The sequence below is a fragment of the Phascolarctos cinereus genome, unplaced genomic scaffold, assembly GCF_003287225.1.
Source record: "Phascolarctos cinereus isolate Bilbo 61053 unplaced genomic scaffold, phaCin_HiC Scaffold_5;HRSCAF=322, whole genome shotgun sequence".
NCBI classification, from domain to species: domain Eukaryota; kingdom Metazoa; phylum Chordata; class Mammalia; order Diprotodontia; family Phascolarctidae; genus Phascolarctos; species Phascolarctos cinereus.
In genome coordinates, this window is record NW_027555958.1 from 387,425,785 (window position 1) to 387,441,069 (window position 15,285).

Below are 15,285 nucleotides of genomic sequence, written 5' to 3' on the forward strand. Positions count from 1 at the left end.
CACAGTCCTTTTTGAGAATGAAGGATAAACAACAATTGCCAAAAAGAAGGCAAAAGCAATGGAATCCAGAATCATTAAGAGCAGATAGTTAAGGGGAAGTGAAACACATAGAGAAAACTTATGTCATTCAATTTAAAAATATTTATCTCCTCCAAAAAATATCTTTCATGTGTTACTTAAAGTTTGATGGGATTCCTTAACAGAGGCAAATAAGTAAGTCAACATTTATTAAGCTTTACTCTGTGCCAGACACTGTGTTAAGTACTAAGTATACAAATACAAATTAAAAGAAAGACAGTCCCTGGACTCTCAGCTGGAGTAGTAAACACCATTGGTGAGCATGTAAATTTCCCTATTTAATGCCTCACTTAATATTGATGATCAGAAAATGTTAAAAGTATAATTTCTGTTGTCCCAGAGGTTAATTTCTATTGCAGAATGGAAGAGATTGGGAACTTGTAAAAAGAAAGATGAGACTGGGTGAGCTTTAAGGAATAAGGATGGGTGTGGTTGTTGTGTAGACAAGCCCTGAAATTGCATATCATGGTAAGAGTAGGATATTACCTACATTCAACCCTCTTATTAGTTGATCACACCGATACCCACTGGGGTCAAGATACAGACTCTTTGGGGTCAGGCTATGGCTTCTCAGGAAGCCCCAACTCCAATTTTGGTCTAATTTAAGCAAAGGGCTAAACATTTCACTCTCTTTATTTTTCCTAGATGGATTGTTAGGTTAAATATAATAAAAATAATGATAGTAACTATCAGTGTCTTCCCCATGAGGTTACTTTATATCTGTTTTACGTGAATTTCTATATAGCCATATATTTGCTGTGTATGTATTTTCTGTATTTGAACATAAGCTCCTTGAGGGCAGGGATTTTTTTGTTTGTTTTTGTTTTTGTTTATTTCCAGTGCTTAGTGCTTAGGTAGTATTTAATAAATGTTTCCTTATGTGCTTACTGTCATCAGACTAGGCACTTCATTAATGCTTGTTGGACTAGATTTTATTTAAAAGGTTTCAAGGTCCTCTGGAACTAGATGAGATTAATACAATATCATCCTAAAAATGGGAACCTCTAGAAAATGTCATAACCTATAAAACTTCACTAAAGCAAAACCCCATCTTTTTACACTATTTTAGAAGTGCTGATATGTGTCTTAGAATAATGGAACACCCCAATCTTTGAAGGCTAGCAACTAGGGGCTGAACTCTGGATCAATGGGGAAACATATATGGTAGGTATAAATGGGTTGCAGCATGTTAACAACAATGACATCTGTGCAAGAAGTGGTGTAAAAGATATGACTATAAGATGCATAATCAGAAAAGAATTGGGCAGCTAGGAGGCACAGGGGATAGAGTGCCAGGCCTAAAGTCAGGAAGACTTATCTCCCTGAGTTCAAATCTAGCCTTAGACACTTACAAGCTGTGTGACCCTGGGCACGTTACATAACCCTGTTTGTCTCAGTTTCTCATCTGCAAAACGAGTTGGAGAAGGAAACAGCAAACAATTCCAGAATCTCTGCAAAGAAAACCCCAAATGGGGACACAAAGAATCAGACAGTATGGAAGAACTACTGAACCAAAAAACCCTACAAAGTATAAAAAGATCATAAGAAAGTCCTTTAGCACATGATGTGTAGAATAAAGAATATATGGGAAGACATGGAAAGGAATCACAGAGGTATTGATGGATTATCTGCACTCCTGGAGGGAATATATAAACATTCATGTGGGTATGCACACACATTTACATATGTCTGCACATCCAGACCGTGCATGCACATAACGTGTACATGTACATTCTATTACATAGGTATAGCATATTTGTATACGTGTACACATATCCACTTGTACACATATTTATATGTGTGTTTGTGACTATGCATGTATGCATGTATGTAAAGACTCTTTTTGACATGGTGCTTGAGTGTTATGAACCCTGCCTATTCCAGTGTCTTAAGGGTGCGCTCTTAAGGAGACTGAAAAAGCATCAAAATGAGACTAAAAAAAAAACACTGAACCTTTTTACCAGATAATTTATTTCCACAAGGACTCACTCTCAGTTTTACTTAGTTTCACTGTGATTTAGACTCAGGATCCCTTCAGTTTCAGATTTTCCTTTTACATACAGACACACTGATGATGGAGAAAGAACACTGGATCTGAAGGTCAAGACAGGTCTTCAGTGCTGGTTATGATACTTACAGGCTATATAATTAAAGATAAATGACTCACTTCACTGTTCTGAACCTCTGCTTTTTCATCTAGAAGACTGATGTCAAACACGCCACATTTGACACTCCTAAGGGCTGCCCAAACCAGATTAAAACCATAATTAGGAAATATTTAACAAAATAAAGTAAAACATAGATAACATTACAAATAAAAAAAAAACACTAACACAATAAGCAGCCCACAAGGATCCTTATTTATGGATTAGTGTTTTCCTTTTCTGAGTTTGACACCACTGACCTAGAGAATGGGGACACTGACATTTGTATTACACATCTCAGGGGTTTGTTTTCAGGAAAATCAGAGTGATGGATTTGTAGTCAGAGAACCTGGATCCAAATCCTTCCTCTTCTACTCACTACCTATGTGACCTTAAGTATATCAAAACCTCTCTGCCTCAAGTCTCCACATAGATAAAATGAAGGGATTGGACTATATGGCCTCTAAAATCCCTTTCAACTTGGAGTCTGTGCTTCCAATGATTAGTACTCTGTCAATGTACAGTGCTACATAAACATGAGCTATTATTACTATATGTTCCATTAGGTTTGGCCATCTCTCCTTGGTCTCCTTCCATAACTGATTTGACTCTTGCTCTCATATTTGGCTTTGCTCAAGCCTGTACTCTAACATCTGTTGCTCTGGTTCTCTAGCCTTCAAAACCAGATCTTCTGGCACTGACACCAGTTAATAAATTTAGCTTCTCATGGCTAAATTCTATACTAGCTGTCCCTATGGCTCTTCAACTGGCTTGTGTTAATAACCAACAGGAGAGGTCTAGCTCGGCCTAGGCTCAGTTGCCTTCCACAGCTTGCCTGCCATTTTAACCTTTTATTTTTTACTGTTTTCCAAGTGGACTCAGATAATATCCTACAATTTTTCAATTAATTTTCATGAATAATTATAACTCAGTTTTGACCTGACATGATATTAATTAAATGATCTGATAGCTTTTTATCTAGCCCTGTTTGGACTTGAAATGTCTCTTAAACCATACAAGGTAAGGGAAAGGCAGTGTAACATAGTGATGAGAGCCTTGGCCATGGTGTTAAAAATACCAGAATTCAAATTCTAGCTCAGAACCTTATTAACTGTGTGATGCTCAGTAAGTCACAAAACTTTCCTGGGCCTCAGTTTTCTCACTTGTAAAATGAGGATAATAACAGCATCTACCTCACTGGGTTCTTGTGAAGATTAAATGAGTTTATGTCTGTAAAATTGTATTAGATATCTGTTATTGTTACTTAATCTAAATACAAGACTCTCTCTAATTACATGCTTTTTAGATCATGTCTTCCCAACTCCCTCTCCCCTTCTCCTACAGCACTCACTCACATACACTCAAAACATAGACTTTTCAATCTCAACACCTTTTCCCCAGATAAATTAAGTCAAGAAGTATTTATTAAGCACCTACTGTGTGGCAGGCACTATGCTAAGTGTTTAGGAAAAGATTTAAGTACCAGAGGCCCTATTTTTAAAAGAACACAAGATGGTTACAATTTTATTTTATAACTCAGATGAGCTATTCATACCCCCACACACAAACACACACAGATGCCTGTGTGTGTATATCTTCTAGTTGTTGAAAGCACAATTACAATTCTAACTCTGCATCAATCTTTCACTAGGGATTTTCTTATGTTGTAAATACTGAGGGGGGCAGGGAGGGAATTTAACTTCAGAATGAGACATTCACTTCCTTCAAGTATTTTTTGAGCATCTTATTTGAGAAAGGCAATGTGCTAGGTGATCTATGGGATGATATATAGGATACAAAGCTGTATAAAATACTGGTGGCCTCAAAGAGCTTACAATCTGGTTTTGGGATGTAGGGAGCCATATCACTATGAAGACTGGAAGGAAGATCTCTAGAAGCCCATCACAGGGACAGGATTTGGAGCATTTGTGACAATCACAGACTTAAGATTAACAAGGGAGATCATTAGAACTGAGAGATTAACTTTCTGATTTAGTTAATTTTGTGTGGACAGTGGTTCTGGAGTTGTGGAGGAAGGACAGTATCAAGGTTGACTATTCACTATGGCACCAATCCTAAATGTCTTCCTTAAATTCTAACTCCTGATAAACAAGTCATTAAATTTCCCTAGTGACAGTGCAGAAGAGGGAGCATTAGAGGAATGGACAGAACCTCAGGGTTAGCACTGAAAGTGAAGCCAAAAATCATGTGTGAGTTGAGGGGGAACTATATGAAGGAAATGAACAGGGAAGAAAGTGAGAAAGGCACTTATTATTACTATTTAATTACTATTACTATACCTCAGGCTTTACCTACATTTCTAGATAGACAGGTTCCTTTGTGTGTTATACTCACGAACTGTGCATGCAGCAGGCAGGCTTTATTTCTGACAAAACCATCAGGGATCTTGGTGAAATTAGATCAATTGTAGGAACACCTTCACAAATCTCCCCTCCACCTTTCCTCTTTGTTCCTCACCTGCCCTTTGGAGATTTAATCCCTGTGTTGAATCTGATGTTCTACCTTTCTCCTTGTTCTCTATTGCTTTCTCTTTTCACTGTTGCTAAAATACAACTGATTCTATTCATGTTGCTGGGAATGCTCAGAATGTAAGACAGGTTTTGTTACAAATCAGGCCTTTAAAAAAAATCCTCCAGAGAGAGGCCTTCTTAGCTAGGGTCAAGGATTCAGCTCCCTGCTAGCTTTAGCTTTGAATTAAAAACTTGATACAAATGGCCAACTTGGGTGGGCCATCACATTTACAAAGAAACCATGACTGTCTAATCTGCCAGTGGTAACTCAATGCTGTCACTATACCACTAATATTATAACACCTCCTTTTACCCAGAAATCAGACTTTAATTTTTGTTTAAAGTACATTTTAAAATATCACTGCATACCCTCAGTGTGCAAACCATTGTTGTGAACAAATGAGTTGAGAGGTTAGCTGGCCCCATTGGTGAAGAGTAATGAAGTATGTCATTGATATTCCTCTCACTTCAGGCTTCAAGAGAGGCAGCAAGAGCTGACCTTGAAACTAGGGTTCAACACACACACTGTCTGTGTGAAGCTGGGCAAGTCGCTTTGTTTTTCAGTCCTCCAGGCAACTTTCTAAGATTATATTTTGCTGAAAAGATGCCAAACTTCACTGGTAGAAGGAATTTCCTCAATTGGGAATTCCTTAATCAATGAAATCACAGGTCCAATCCCTATCCCTACAGACTTCAACTGATCCCAAACCTAGGTATTGGAGGAAACAATCTGAAAGACAAATTTAGGATGGCTCATGTCATGTCAAATCTGTTCCAGTGTTAGATATTGTTATTCCAGTAAATGTAATCTTGAATTAATCTGCACCCTGGTGAAGAAAGCACTCTATCCTGAGAGGACACAGGTTCAAATCTGGCCTCTGAAGCTTAGTTACTACTTGTGCAAATTCAGGCATATGATTTAAACTTCCCGGACCTCAGTTTCCTCAACTATAAATGAGAAAGTCGGACTAGATCGCCTCTAAAGTCCCTTACATAGATCTGTCATCCTGAGAATGGTGGTATAATTGTGTTTCCAGCACCTAGGACAGTACCTTGTACATAGTAGGTACTCTGTAATTGTTGGATTAAATTCCACATTATCAAAAAGCTTACATCATTCCACTAGCTTAGAGAAGAAATCCTGCACATCAAGACAGGTCAATATAACCTGAGGGACAGGATTGTGTAGTGGACAGAAGGTTGGTCAAGAAAATCCTCTGACTCTACTATGGTGAATAGAGGGGAATCATTTAATGTCTCTGAGCCTCACTTTTCTTATTCATAAAACGGAGATAATATCCCTGCAGTACTCGGAGAGTTGTGAGACTCAAAGGAACAAATAAAGGTAAAGATAAATTTTTTAAAGCTCTATAGAAATTATTATCACAGTCATTATCACAGCCCAACTTGACAACAACACGGTAGACTTATATAGACCTCAATATTTGTTAAAGCATTTTTATGTTTATTATGTTACTTAATCCTCATAACAACTCTCGGTTGGTTTTGTATTGGTTCAACATTATATATGGGACAAAAAATGCGTATTCTGTTCCTAGGGCGAGGGAAACTCCTCACAGCCTCAAGAATTAGGGGAGGGAAAACGGGGAATCCCCTTTGGGATAAAAGGGGATTCCCTCAAGCAGGGAAAGCAGTTTTCCTTCCGCCCACCTAAGCGAGATGGAAATAAAGAGAGGTACCCAGATGCATAGAAAAAAGACCCCAGGCCCAGCAATCAGTCGCGTGGGCGGGCTGCTCCCACCCCTCCCGTGGGGCTGCTTCCCGGGGAATCTGCTAATGAGCTCCCTTCCATTGGCTATCCCTGAGAAGCCTCCAGTGTCGTCACTGATTTATGCTAATGAGAAAAAATTTCATTGGTGGGGGCTCCAGCGGCAGCTCCAAATGACATTTGCGGGGAGCTAGGGCTTGGCGGCGTATCCGAGACTGAAAAAAATAGCTTCCCCCTCCCCAGCCAGACTCCCCTACCAGCTGCGCGGAGCCTAACCTAAAGCTTGGTCCGGGCTGACCTGAGGGAGTTGCAGCCGGGAGCGCCAGGCGAGGGGTGGAGAGGGAGCTCACCTGCTGCTCCCTGAAGTGCTTCCCCCTCCCAGCCCCGCCCCTACCTTTTCCTGAAGACCCTTTCCCCATCTCCCCTGTGCTACACGCCTGCCCCCCAGAAGTAACTTTTGCACTCTCTCCTAGCCCCCGGTCCTCTTTACCAGAGGCTGCGGCAAGCACGAGCCCGGGGGCTGCTAGAAGGGCTGGCTGCCTCTCGCCAGAGTCCCACTTTCCTCCTGGGCTTGGTTTGCATCACCCCTATCTTACCCTCGGTTTCGAGGAACCTGCCCTGCTCCCTCTCATTACAGGCTTCCGGCTGGTGACTATTCCACCCCCCCCACCCCTTTTCATCCTCTCTTATTAGACCTTTTCCTTTTATTTTTCCTCCCTCTCCTTTCTGTTCCCACCCCCCTTTATTTTTTCCCCTTTGGCTGGAAAAGGATGGTTGACTTGGAGAGCGAGGTTCCCCCTCTGCCCCCAAGATACAGGTTTCGGGATTTGCTGCTAGGGGATCAAGGGTGGCAGAACGACGACAGGTGAGTGGCCCCGTGCACCTATGTTCTGCAAACACAGCCGGAGAAGAATTGGCGCTGTCTGTGGGAGGGCAAAAAGGGAGAACAAGGAAACTGGGGGAGGGGGCAAAAATCCATGATTAGGTTCTCCATTTTGACTGGATAGAGCATTTAATATTAAGGACTTTTTTTTAAGTTTTCTAGATCTAATGCAATTTTAATATAATTTATAAAGCAAAGTGAAGAAAGAGTGCTTATTCTGATTTGTGCTCTTCTTGGCTATAGATAATATTGTGTAGCGTTTTTTGCACATCCGATTGACGTGCTGCAACTAATGCTAAATCTTTTTTTTAAAATTTTTCCTTAAATGTCTGTATTTAAATTCAACAACGGATCCAGCCTGACTTAATATAGATTGAAAACCCCATCTTAGAAACTTCCTGCTGTCATGCACCTTTTATTGCCTGTGTCAGGGTTGCCTTATATAGCTAGTTTCCTTATGATAAACTGATGCTATGTAGACATTTTACGCAGGTAAGGAAATTAGTTTAAGTAGCAATATGTGTACAGCAGCTTTTTTTTTTAAAGGATATTTTCAATAGAAAGTCCTTTGGTAGATAATTGGATATTTAGGGTTAGTATTTATGTAACATTATTAAAGTCTGTATATTTCTCATATTAGTGGTGGGTGTATTTGAAAAGTTTGAAGCATAAACTTTGAGAAACAAACTCCTTAAACATTAGTAAAGCATTGCTCAAATATTTCAAGACTTGGGAAAATCCCTTAGATTATCTTGGCCCTATTATTCAGAGTTAAAGCTTATCTTTGTCGTGCTTGGCTGGACATGGGATTTTCTGGAAGTTTTTTCTTGTGTCAGGAGGCAAAGATTTCCTTGCTTTGTTACAATGTATGCATAAGTAAAGGAATGAAATAAAATGGAATCTCAATTTGATTGAAATTCAGTTCAATTGTGCTGGTTTTTTTCAAAGTTTTAGAAAATCTATTGGCCCATTTTGGCCCACAGCAATGAGTGGTAGCTTGGGCCTTATTCTGTACTCTGAAATCTCCTATTCCTATCTCTTATCCTTTCTTCCAGTTCCTTTTCCTCTAGTTGCTAGCCTGCTACTCTGGCACATGTGCAAAATTGCCTCAGTTATTCTTCCATACTTTGCTTTTCCTTCTCATCAATATTCCGAGGATATGGATGTGACTGTGAAATCATAGAGGTTTGAAGTTGGAAGGTACCTTAGAGAGCACTCTCTCATTTTTACAGATGTAGAAACTGAGGCTCAATGAGTTTAAGAGACTTGCCCAGTATCATACTCATCTTCTGATGCTCAATCTAATACTTTTCTACAATAGCATACTATATTATGCTTATGTGTATATAATTGAGTCCTTTTGTCTAAACACAGCTCTTACTGAAGTTTGAATTATAACCAACCCTATATTGACCATAATGATTGAGGAATATGGTGTTTTGGTTAATAGGCTTTTCTTATTAACTAAGATTTGAGTATACAAACATTTTTGTTTCAACCAGTTTCCTTATTAAGGAAAATCTTTGTAAAATGTATTAGTCAACTTTTCTGGTTTAGCGAATGTAATTGAATAGTAATTGAATTTTTCTTCAACAATTTTTAGAAAATCTTGTTTAGAAAATCTTATAGTAGGACAGAGAGGTCATTCTTAGTCAAAGGCTGAGCTTTACTGAGGGGCAGTGAAATTGCTTGAAGTTATAAATCCTTGGTTCTGCATCCCTTTCTTCTCCCCTCTGCCTTTTCCCTCCTCTCCTTTCCCCTCTTCCTTCTTCCTTCTTCTTGTCCTCCTCTCTTCCCCTTCCTTTTCTTCTTCCTCTTCTCAATAAGCATTTTTTTCTCTTCCTCTAAACCTCCCCATTGAGAAAAAAAAAAACAGAAATCTACTAACAAACACAGTTAAGACAAATTCTCACATTGGTCATGTCCAAAAATGGATACTTCATTCTGTACCCTGAATATATCACCACTGTGTCAAGAGGTGTACACATTATTTTCAGCTCCTTGGAATCGAGTTTGGTCATTGCATAGGTCAGAATTCTTACATTTTTAAAGGCATTTGTCTTTAAAATGTTGTTATTGTAAAAATTGTTTTCTTGGTCCTCCTTACTTTACTCTGCATTAGTTCATAAAGTTTTCCCAAGGTTTCTCTGAAACCACCTCTTTCATCATGCTTTTTCTTTTTTATGGCACAGAAGTATTCCATTACATTCATATATCATAACTTTTTCAGCCATTCTCCAATTGATAAGCACCCCCTTAGTTTTCTAGTTTTTTCCACCACAAAAAAGAGCTACTATAAATATTTTTATAGATAAAGGTACTTTTTCTTCTTTTAAAAATTTCTTTGTAGTATAGCCCTAGTAGTAATTTTGCTGGGTCAAAGAGTATATGTAGTTTAATAACTTTTTAAAGTAATTTTTGTTCTTCTCCTTTAGTTGTTTTCAGTCCTGCCTTTTTTGTGAGCTCATTTAGGGTTCTCTTGTCAAAGATGCTGGAATGGTTTGCCATTTGCTTCTTCAGGTCATTTTACAGATGAAGAAATTGAGGCAAACAGGGTTAAGTGATTTGCCCAGGGTCACCCAACTAGTAGGTGTCTGAGGCTTGATTTGAACTTGTTTCTTCCTGACTCCAGGCCTGGTGCTCTATCCACTGCACTACCTAGCTAGTCTTTGAAAGTAATAGTTTCAAATTAAGCAATTGATCCAAGCTGGACCAATTCCCAGCTCCACCAGGAGGGCATCATAATGTCTTTTTGCCCTGTGGTCCCTCTAACATTTGTCATTTTTTACTTTTGTCAACATTGCCAGTCTGATGAGGGTGAGGTGGAAGCTCAGGATCATTCTTTTTCTTTAAAATGGGAATAGTGATACCTACCTACTCCACGGGGTACTCGAAGCAGAAGCATTTTATAAACCTTAAAGCCACCATCAAAATATGATTTTATTATTATCTCTAAAACTTAGAAGTATCTTTTATCTCCCCACTCCATATGCAGTCACTTGGCAAACTTTATAATTTTGACTTGAAGATACTCTTGCATCCATTTTCCTTCTCTTAACTCATACAACAGACAGACCTTCATTACCTGTGCTAGGACTATCATAATAACCTTCTAATGGTTGATCTCTCTTTCTCTAATTTTTGCTCTATAGTGCATCCTCCACAGAGCTGCTAATATAATCTTTCTAAAGCAATAAGGCTGTATTTAAGGTCTTCCAAAGTCTAGCTCACAGCTATCTTTTCAGTCTTATTTTAAAATTATACCTGCCTTCTCACATTCTACTCAGACATAAAACTAGGCTTTTGCACCTGAGTTGAGTCAAGACAGGTACTTTTAGGTTGAGATGGAGTATAAGAAAAGACAGAAACCCTAGAACACTAAGGTAAAATTGAGGATGGTGGAAAAAATTCAGATAATCTGGTAGCTTCCAATTCAACCCAATGTAATAAGCATTTGTGAAAGTGCCAGGTTTTGCATTAGGTTTCTGAGATGTAAGAACATAATAAGAAAGTCCTTCCATCCTTAAGGGAGATACAAAATTGTATATGTAGGTATGTATGTGTATATGTGTACATATATGCATACATGTATATATACACATACATAGACACATATATGTATATATGTCTTCCTATATAAGGGCAGCTAGGCAGCAGAGTGGATCAAGTGCTGGCTCTGAAGTTAGAAAGACACACTTTACTGAGTTCAAATCTGGCCTCTGACACTTATTAGTCATATGACCTGTGCAAGTTACTTAACCCTGTTTGCCTCTATTTCTTCATCTGCAAAATGATCTGGAGAAAGAAAAGACAAACCACTTCAGTATCTTTGCCAAGAAAACCCCAAATGAGATCACACAGAGTCATACTCAACTGAAATGCCTGAACAGTAACAACTCCCTATATAATGTGTGTGTGTGTGTGTGTGTGTGTGTGTGTGTAGTCAAACTTAGTAGTTGGTAATTTACCTTCGGGAGTCCATGTATATTATTGACCAGGGAAGTGACATGGTCAAACTTGTACTTTAGAAAGATTACCTTTGCAGCTATGCAGAGGATGCATCAGAGATACAAGAGACTAGCAGCTAGTCTTGGAGAATTATGATGATGAACTGCATTAAAATGATGACCACATGACTAGAGAGATGTTGGCACATCACTAGAGGGAGGGATATGAAAGATGCATAGGTAGGGACTACTAGATTTGGCAACTGATTCAATATGTAAAATAAGGCAGAAGAAAGAGTGGAAGAATGAGCTATAATTATACTTTTTATACCTAAAGTAATCAGTATTTCCCAAGACAAATGGCATGAAAGACAACCCATAGTTAGAGGCATCACCCCATTGGAGAAGCTAGAGATGCCAAGATATACAGCAGCTGTCTACTCAAACCTCAGAGCAAGCCATTTTTTATTGCCTACATTGAAAGAAATTTCTAGTCCTGGAGAAGTTCCCTGCCCTAGGATGAATATTTCTTTAACCCATTCTTAGACATTGTTTTGACTCTATGTTTCTGTGAAAACTGTTACACATTGTAGCTTTCTGTCAGTATAAGCTTTAAATGCTGAATGGAAAGACTGAATTTTACTCTAGAGGCAGTAGAAAGACAGTGAAGCTTTTTGAGAAGAGGTGTGACATGACCAGACTTCAAATTGAAGATTGTGTGGAGGATGGATAGGGGTGAAACTTAAAGGAGCAGAAAACATTAATTAGGAAACATACAAGGTACACTTAGGAGATGATGGAGTCCTGAGCTAAAGTGGTGGCCATGTGAATGGGAAGAAGGGGATGGATATGAAATATGGTGTGGATATAGAATTGATAAGATTTCATGATTCAGGAGTCAAGGATGACTCCTCCATTATGAACCCAGATAAAAGGAAAAATACTGGTAGCTTAAAGAGAAATAGGGAAAGCTAGGAAGTGGGGTAAATTCAGGAGGCAACTAATAAATTCTTTTTCACATTTGAGATATTTATGGGACATACAGGTAGAGATGTCTAGTAATCTGTTGCTAATTCAGGGTTATAGTTCAGAAGAAAAGTGAGGTCTAAATATGTCAGTCTCGGAGTCCTCTGTGTAGAGGTGATGATTACACCTCATGGAAGTTGCGCAGAGATCAATAAGAGGGTAAAGAAAGAATTGAATAGAGCTTAGGACAGAGTCTGGGGTTACATTCATATGTAGGGGGTAGGAAAAGGATTATGATTAAGCAAAGGAGAATGAGAAAGAATAGTCAGACTGATAGGAAGATAACAAAGCAATACCACCAAAGCTGAGGAAGGAGAGAATATATCTAGGATGAGATAGTTAGTAGTGTTAAATGTTGCAGAGAGGTTAAAAAAAAAGAGGACTAAGAAGGGGACGATAATTACTGAGTCCAGTGTCTTCATGATAATGTTTATTAGTAACCATGGTGATAACATTTTCAATATATTGATGGAGACATAAGCCACATTGCAAGGAGTTGAGAAATGAGTTGAAAGTGAGAAAATAGAGGCATTAAGTATAGACATTTTTCTTTCAAGACATGTGGCTATCAAAGGGATCATAGATAGGAATAGATTGATTCAGTGATAGGGCAAGTGAATATTTTTAGGGATGGAGGGAGATCTGCACATTATTGTAAGCAGCAGGGAATGAGTTAGTGAAGTGGATAAAGTTATATAATCAAAGGGCCAAGGAGACAGGAGAGGTCGGTTTCATGTTTTGAGAAGAGAGATGGGTGTTAGCAAGGAGAAAGGCTTCCTCATACTTTAGGCCTGAACAAAACTGGAAAGAATAAGGGTTGATGTTGAGGTAATTTGAAGTATGGAATTGGGTAGGAGTGGGAGTTTCTGCTATACAGCCTTAATTTTTTTCAGTGAAATATCTGTTAAGGTGTTTCACTCATTGGGGGAGACAGATGTGGGGAGAATAGTGTAATGTAAGTGGATGGAGGAAAAAGGCTTAGAATTATTGCAACTTTTAAAGAAATCCTTATGGATTGATATTTTACTTTTATTCTTGTTTGCTTCAAAATTAGGTTTAGTTCAAGTTCATGGAACAAACTTCAATGAGATAAACCCTTCTATTTTTATTTAATCTGGTCTCTTGGTTAATTAAGGTATTCATCTGGAAAATCCCTCTTAGAGTGTAAATCCTTTGGGTAATGAACATTTACCATGTTTGGGAGGTTGGCATCATTTTTGAAGAGATTGGCATCACTTTAGAAGTTAATTTATTTATTTCCCATAAAGCAAGTACAGGGTCATAGTACTTTGAGTTGCCTGCAGAGGCATTTCATGGATATCCATGAGAAAATTTGCCCCAAGGGCAGCTGGGTGAATATTCTCTTCTTTCCCTGTCCATTTTGGACCCCCTGTTAAAATGGAGCTATCACTTAATTATTAAGCTCTCATCTCTTGTTATCAGACAGTCTCTTGATTAGCAGTTACAATGTTGATGGAAACTCATAGAAAGCCAGCTTAAAGCAGTATGAGACTAGGCATAGAATGAGGGGAAGGCAAAAAGGTACTGAGAGAGAAGGTGGTAAGTAGGTACTGAAGATTTTCATCCAACTTTATAATTTTTACTCTAGGTAGTTCTTTCCATGTCACTCAAAATCATCTTTCATGCCCAGTCGTGGCTTATGTTGTCTATATATTTGTGTGTGTGTGTGTATGCACATGTACATGCATGTATTGAATATACATATATATGCATGTGTATATAATATGATATTTAAAAATCTATAAGTAAAAAATTATGTGAAATTATTCAGGCAGGTTTCCCGTCAAAAAAAAGATATAATCCATATACATGGAAAGACTTGAATGATTGGATTCCTGTTCCTTATTCTGATGTGTTCTTTTGGTCTGCAGACATATTAATGGTAACATTCATTCATTTGTTTAACAAGCATTTACTGATCAACTGTGTTGATAGGTTGGGAAATCTGTGGAATACAAAGATGAAAGAAATACAGTCCTTGCTCTGAAAGAGTTTATAATATAGTAGGGAGATAAGATATTATATATAAATTATAATCTGTGAATTCTACTTTATGAGATATCATTAGTGTCCTCTTGCTTTTTTAAACTTTAATTCACATGCCAGCATTCACATGGCTCTAGATAGATCCCCCTCAATCTTAATACAAAAGGTTCTTACTAAAATTGTATTGATTAATTTTGGTTTTGATCCATTCTGGAACTTTTTCTTTCAAAGGAGAATTCACTCCATTCATAATTATTATTATAAGTAATAGATTTTATTTGCTTTTTGTGCTTTTCTTATTATTTTGATATTGCTTAGGGGAAATGAAATCTACTTTAATCTATATGTATTTCAAACAGTAAAATCAGTAAATACAAAAGTTTTGTCTTTTTTTTTGAAAAGATAGTAATTCTGATACCTTCCTTGAGTATAATTACTTTTTTAGTGTAAATAGAGGAATTTTGCCTTTCAGACTGTTAGCTCCTTTCCCTTAAATTTTTTTTGTTCTTTACCTTTTTTCTTGAATCAATGATAATATATACTACCTCAAATAATGAATTTGAAGAGTTAGAAAAAATTCAGATATGTATATGTGCGTATGCATATACATATATATGTAATTACCTCTCTTACATTTTTTTAAAAGTTTCATTGATGTCCTTCTTTTATTGTAAAAACTTATATATGCTATATGAGAACTTTCTTATAATATGGTAAAAGTTGGGTAAAACTAATAATACAGTGACCTCATTTGGAAGTGTAACATTTTACATATGTCACACCCCCACTTATTTTTTAAACAAAATGCACAAAAATCTATTTTCTCTCCTTCCCTTTATTGGTTGAAAAAAAGAGAAAAATAAACATCTAAAAAAACAAATTTGCAGAATTAGCCACAACAAATTCCCCCAATGACTGTGAATATACATATATGTATGTA

At 37.7% G+C, this 15,285-nt stretch overlaps 1 protein-coding gene across 2 annotated transcripts in view; it reads left to right on the forward strand.

Moving 5' to 3' along the window:
• Positions 1-6,673: 6,673 nt before the first annotated feature.
• KCNT2 (potassium sodium-activated channel subfamily T member 2) overlaps positions 6,674-15,285 on the forward strand; it is a 512,407-nt gene continuing 503,795 nt past the window's right edge. For both annotated transcript variants that reach the window (XM_020971730.1, XM_020971731.1), the window contains exon 1: positions 6,674-7,347. In XM_020971730.1, coding sequence (XP_020827389.1) covers positions 7,253-7,347 — 95 coding nt within the window. In that variant the 5' untranslated portion in view covers positions 6,674-7,252. The remainder of the gene's footprint in view (positions 7,348-15,285) is intronic.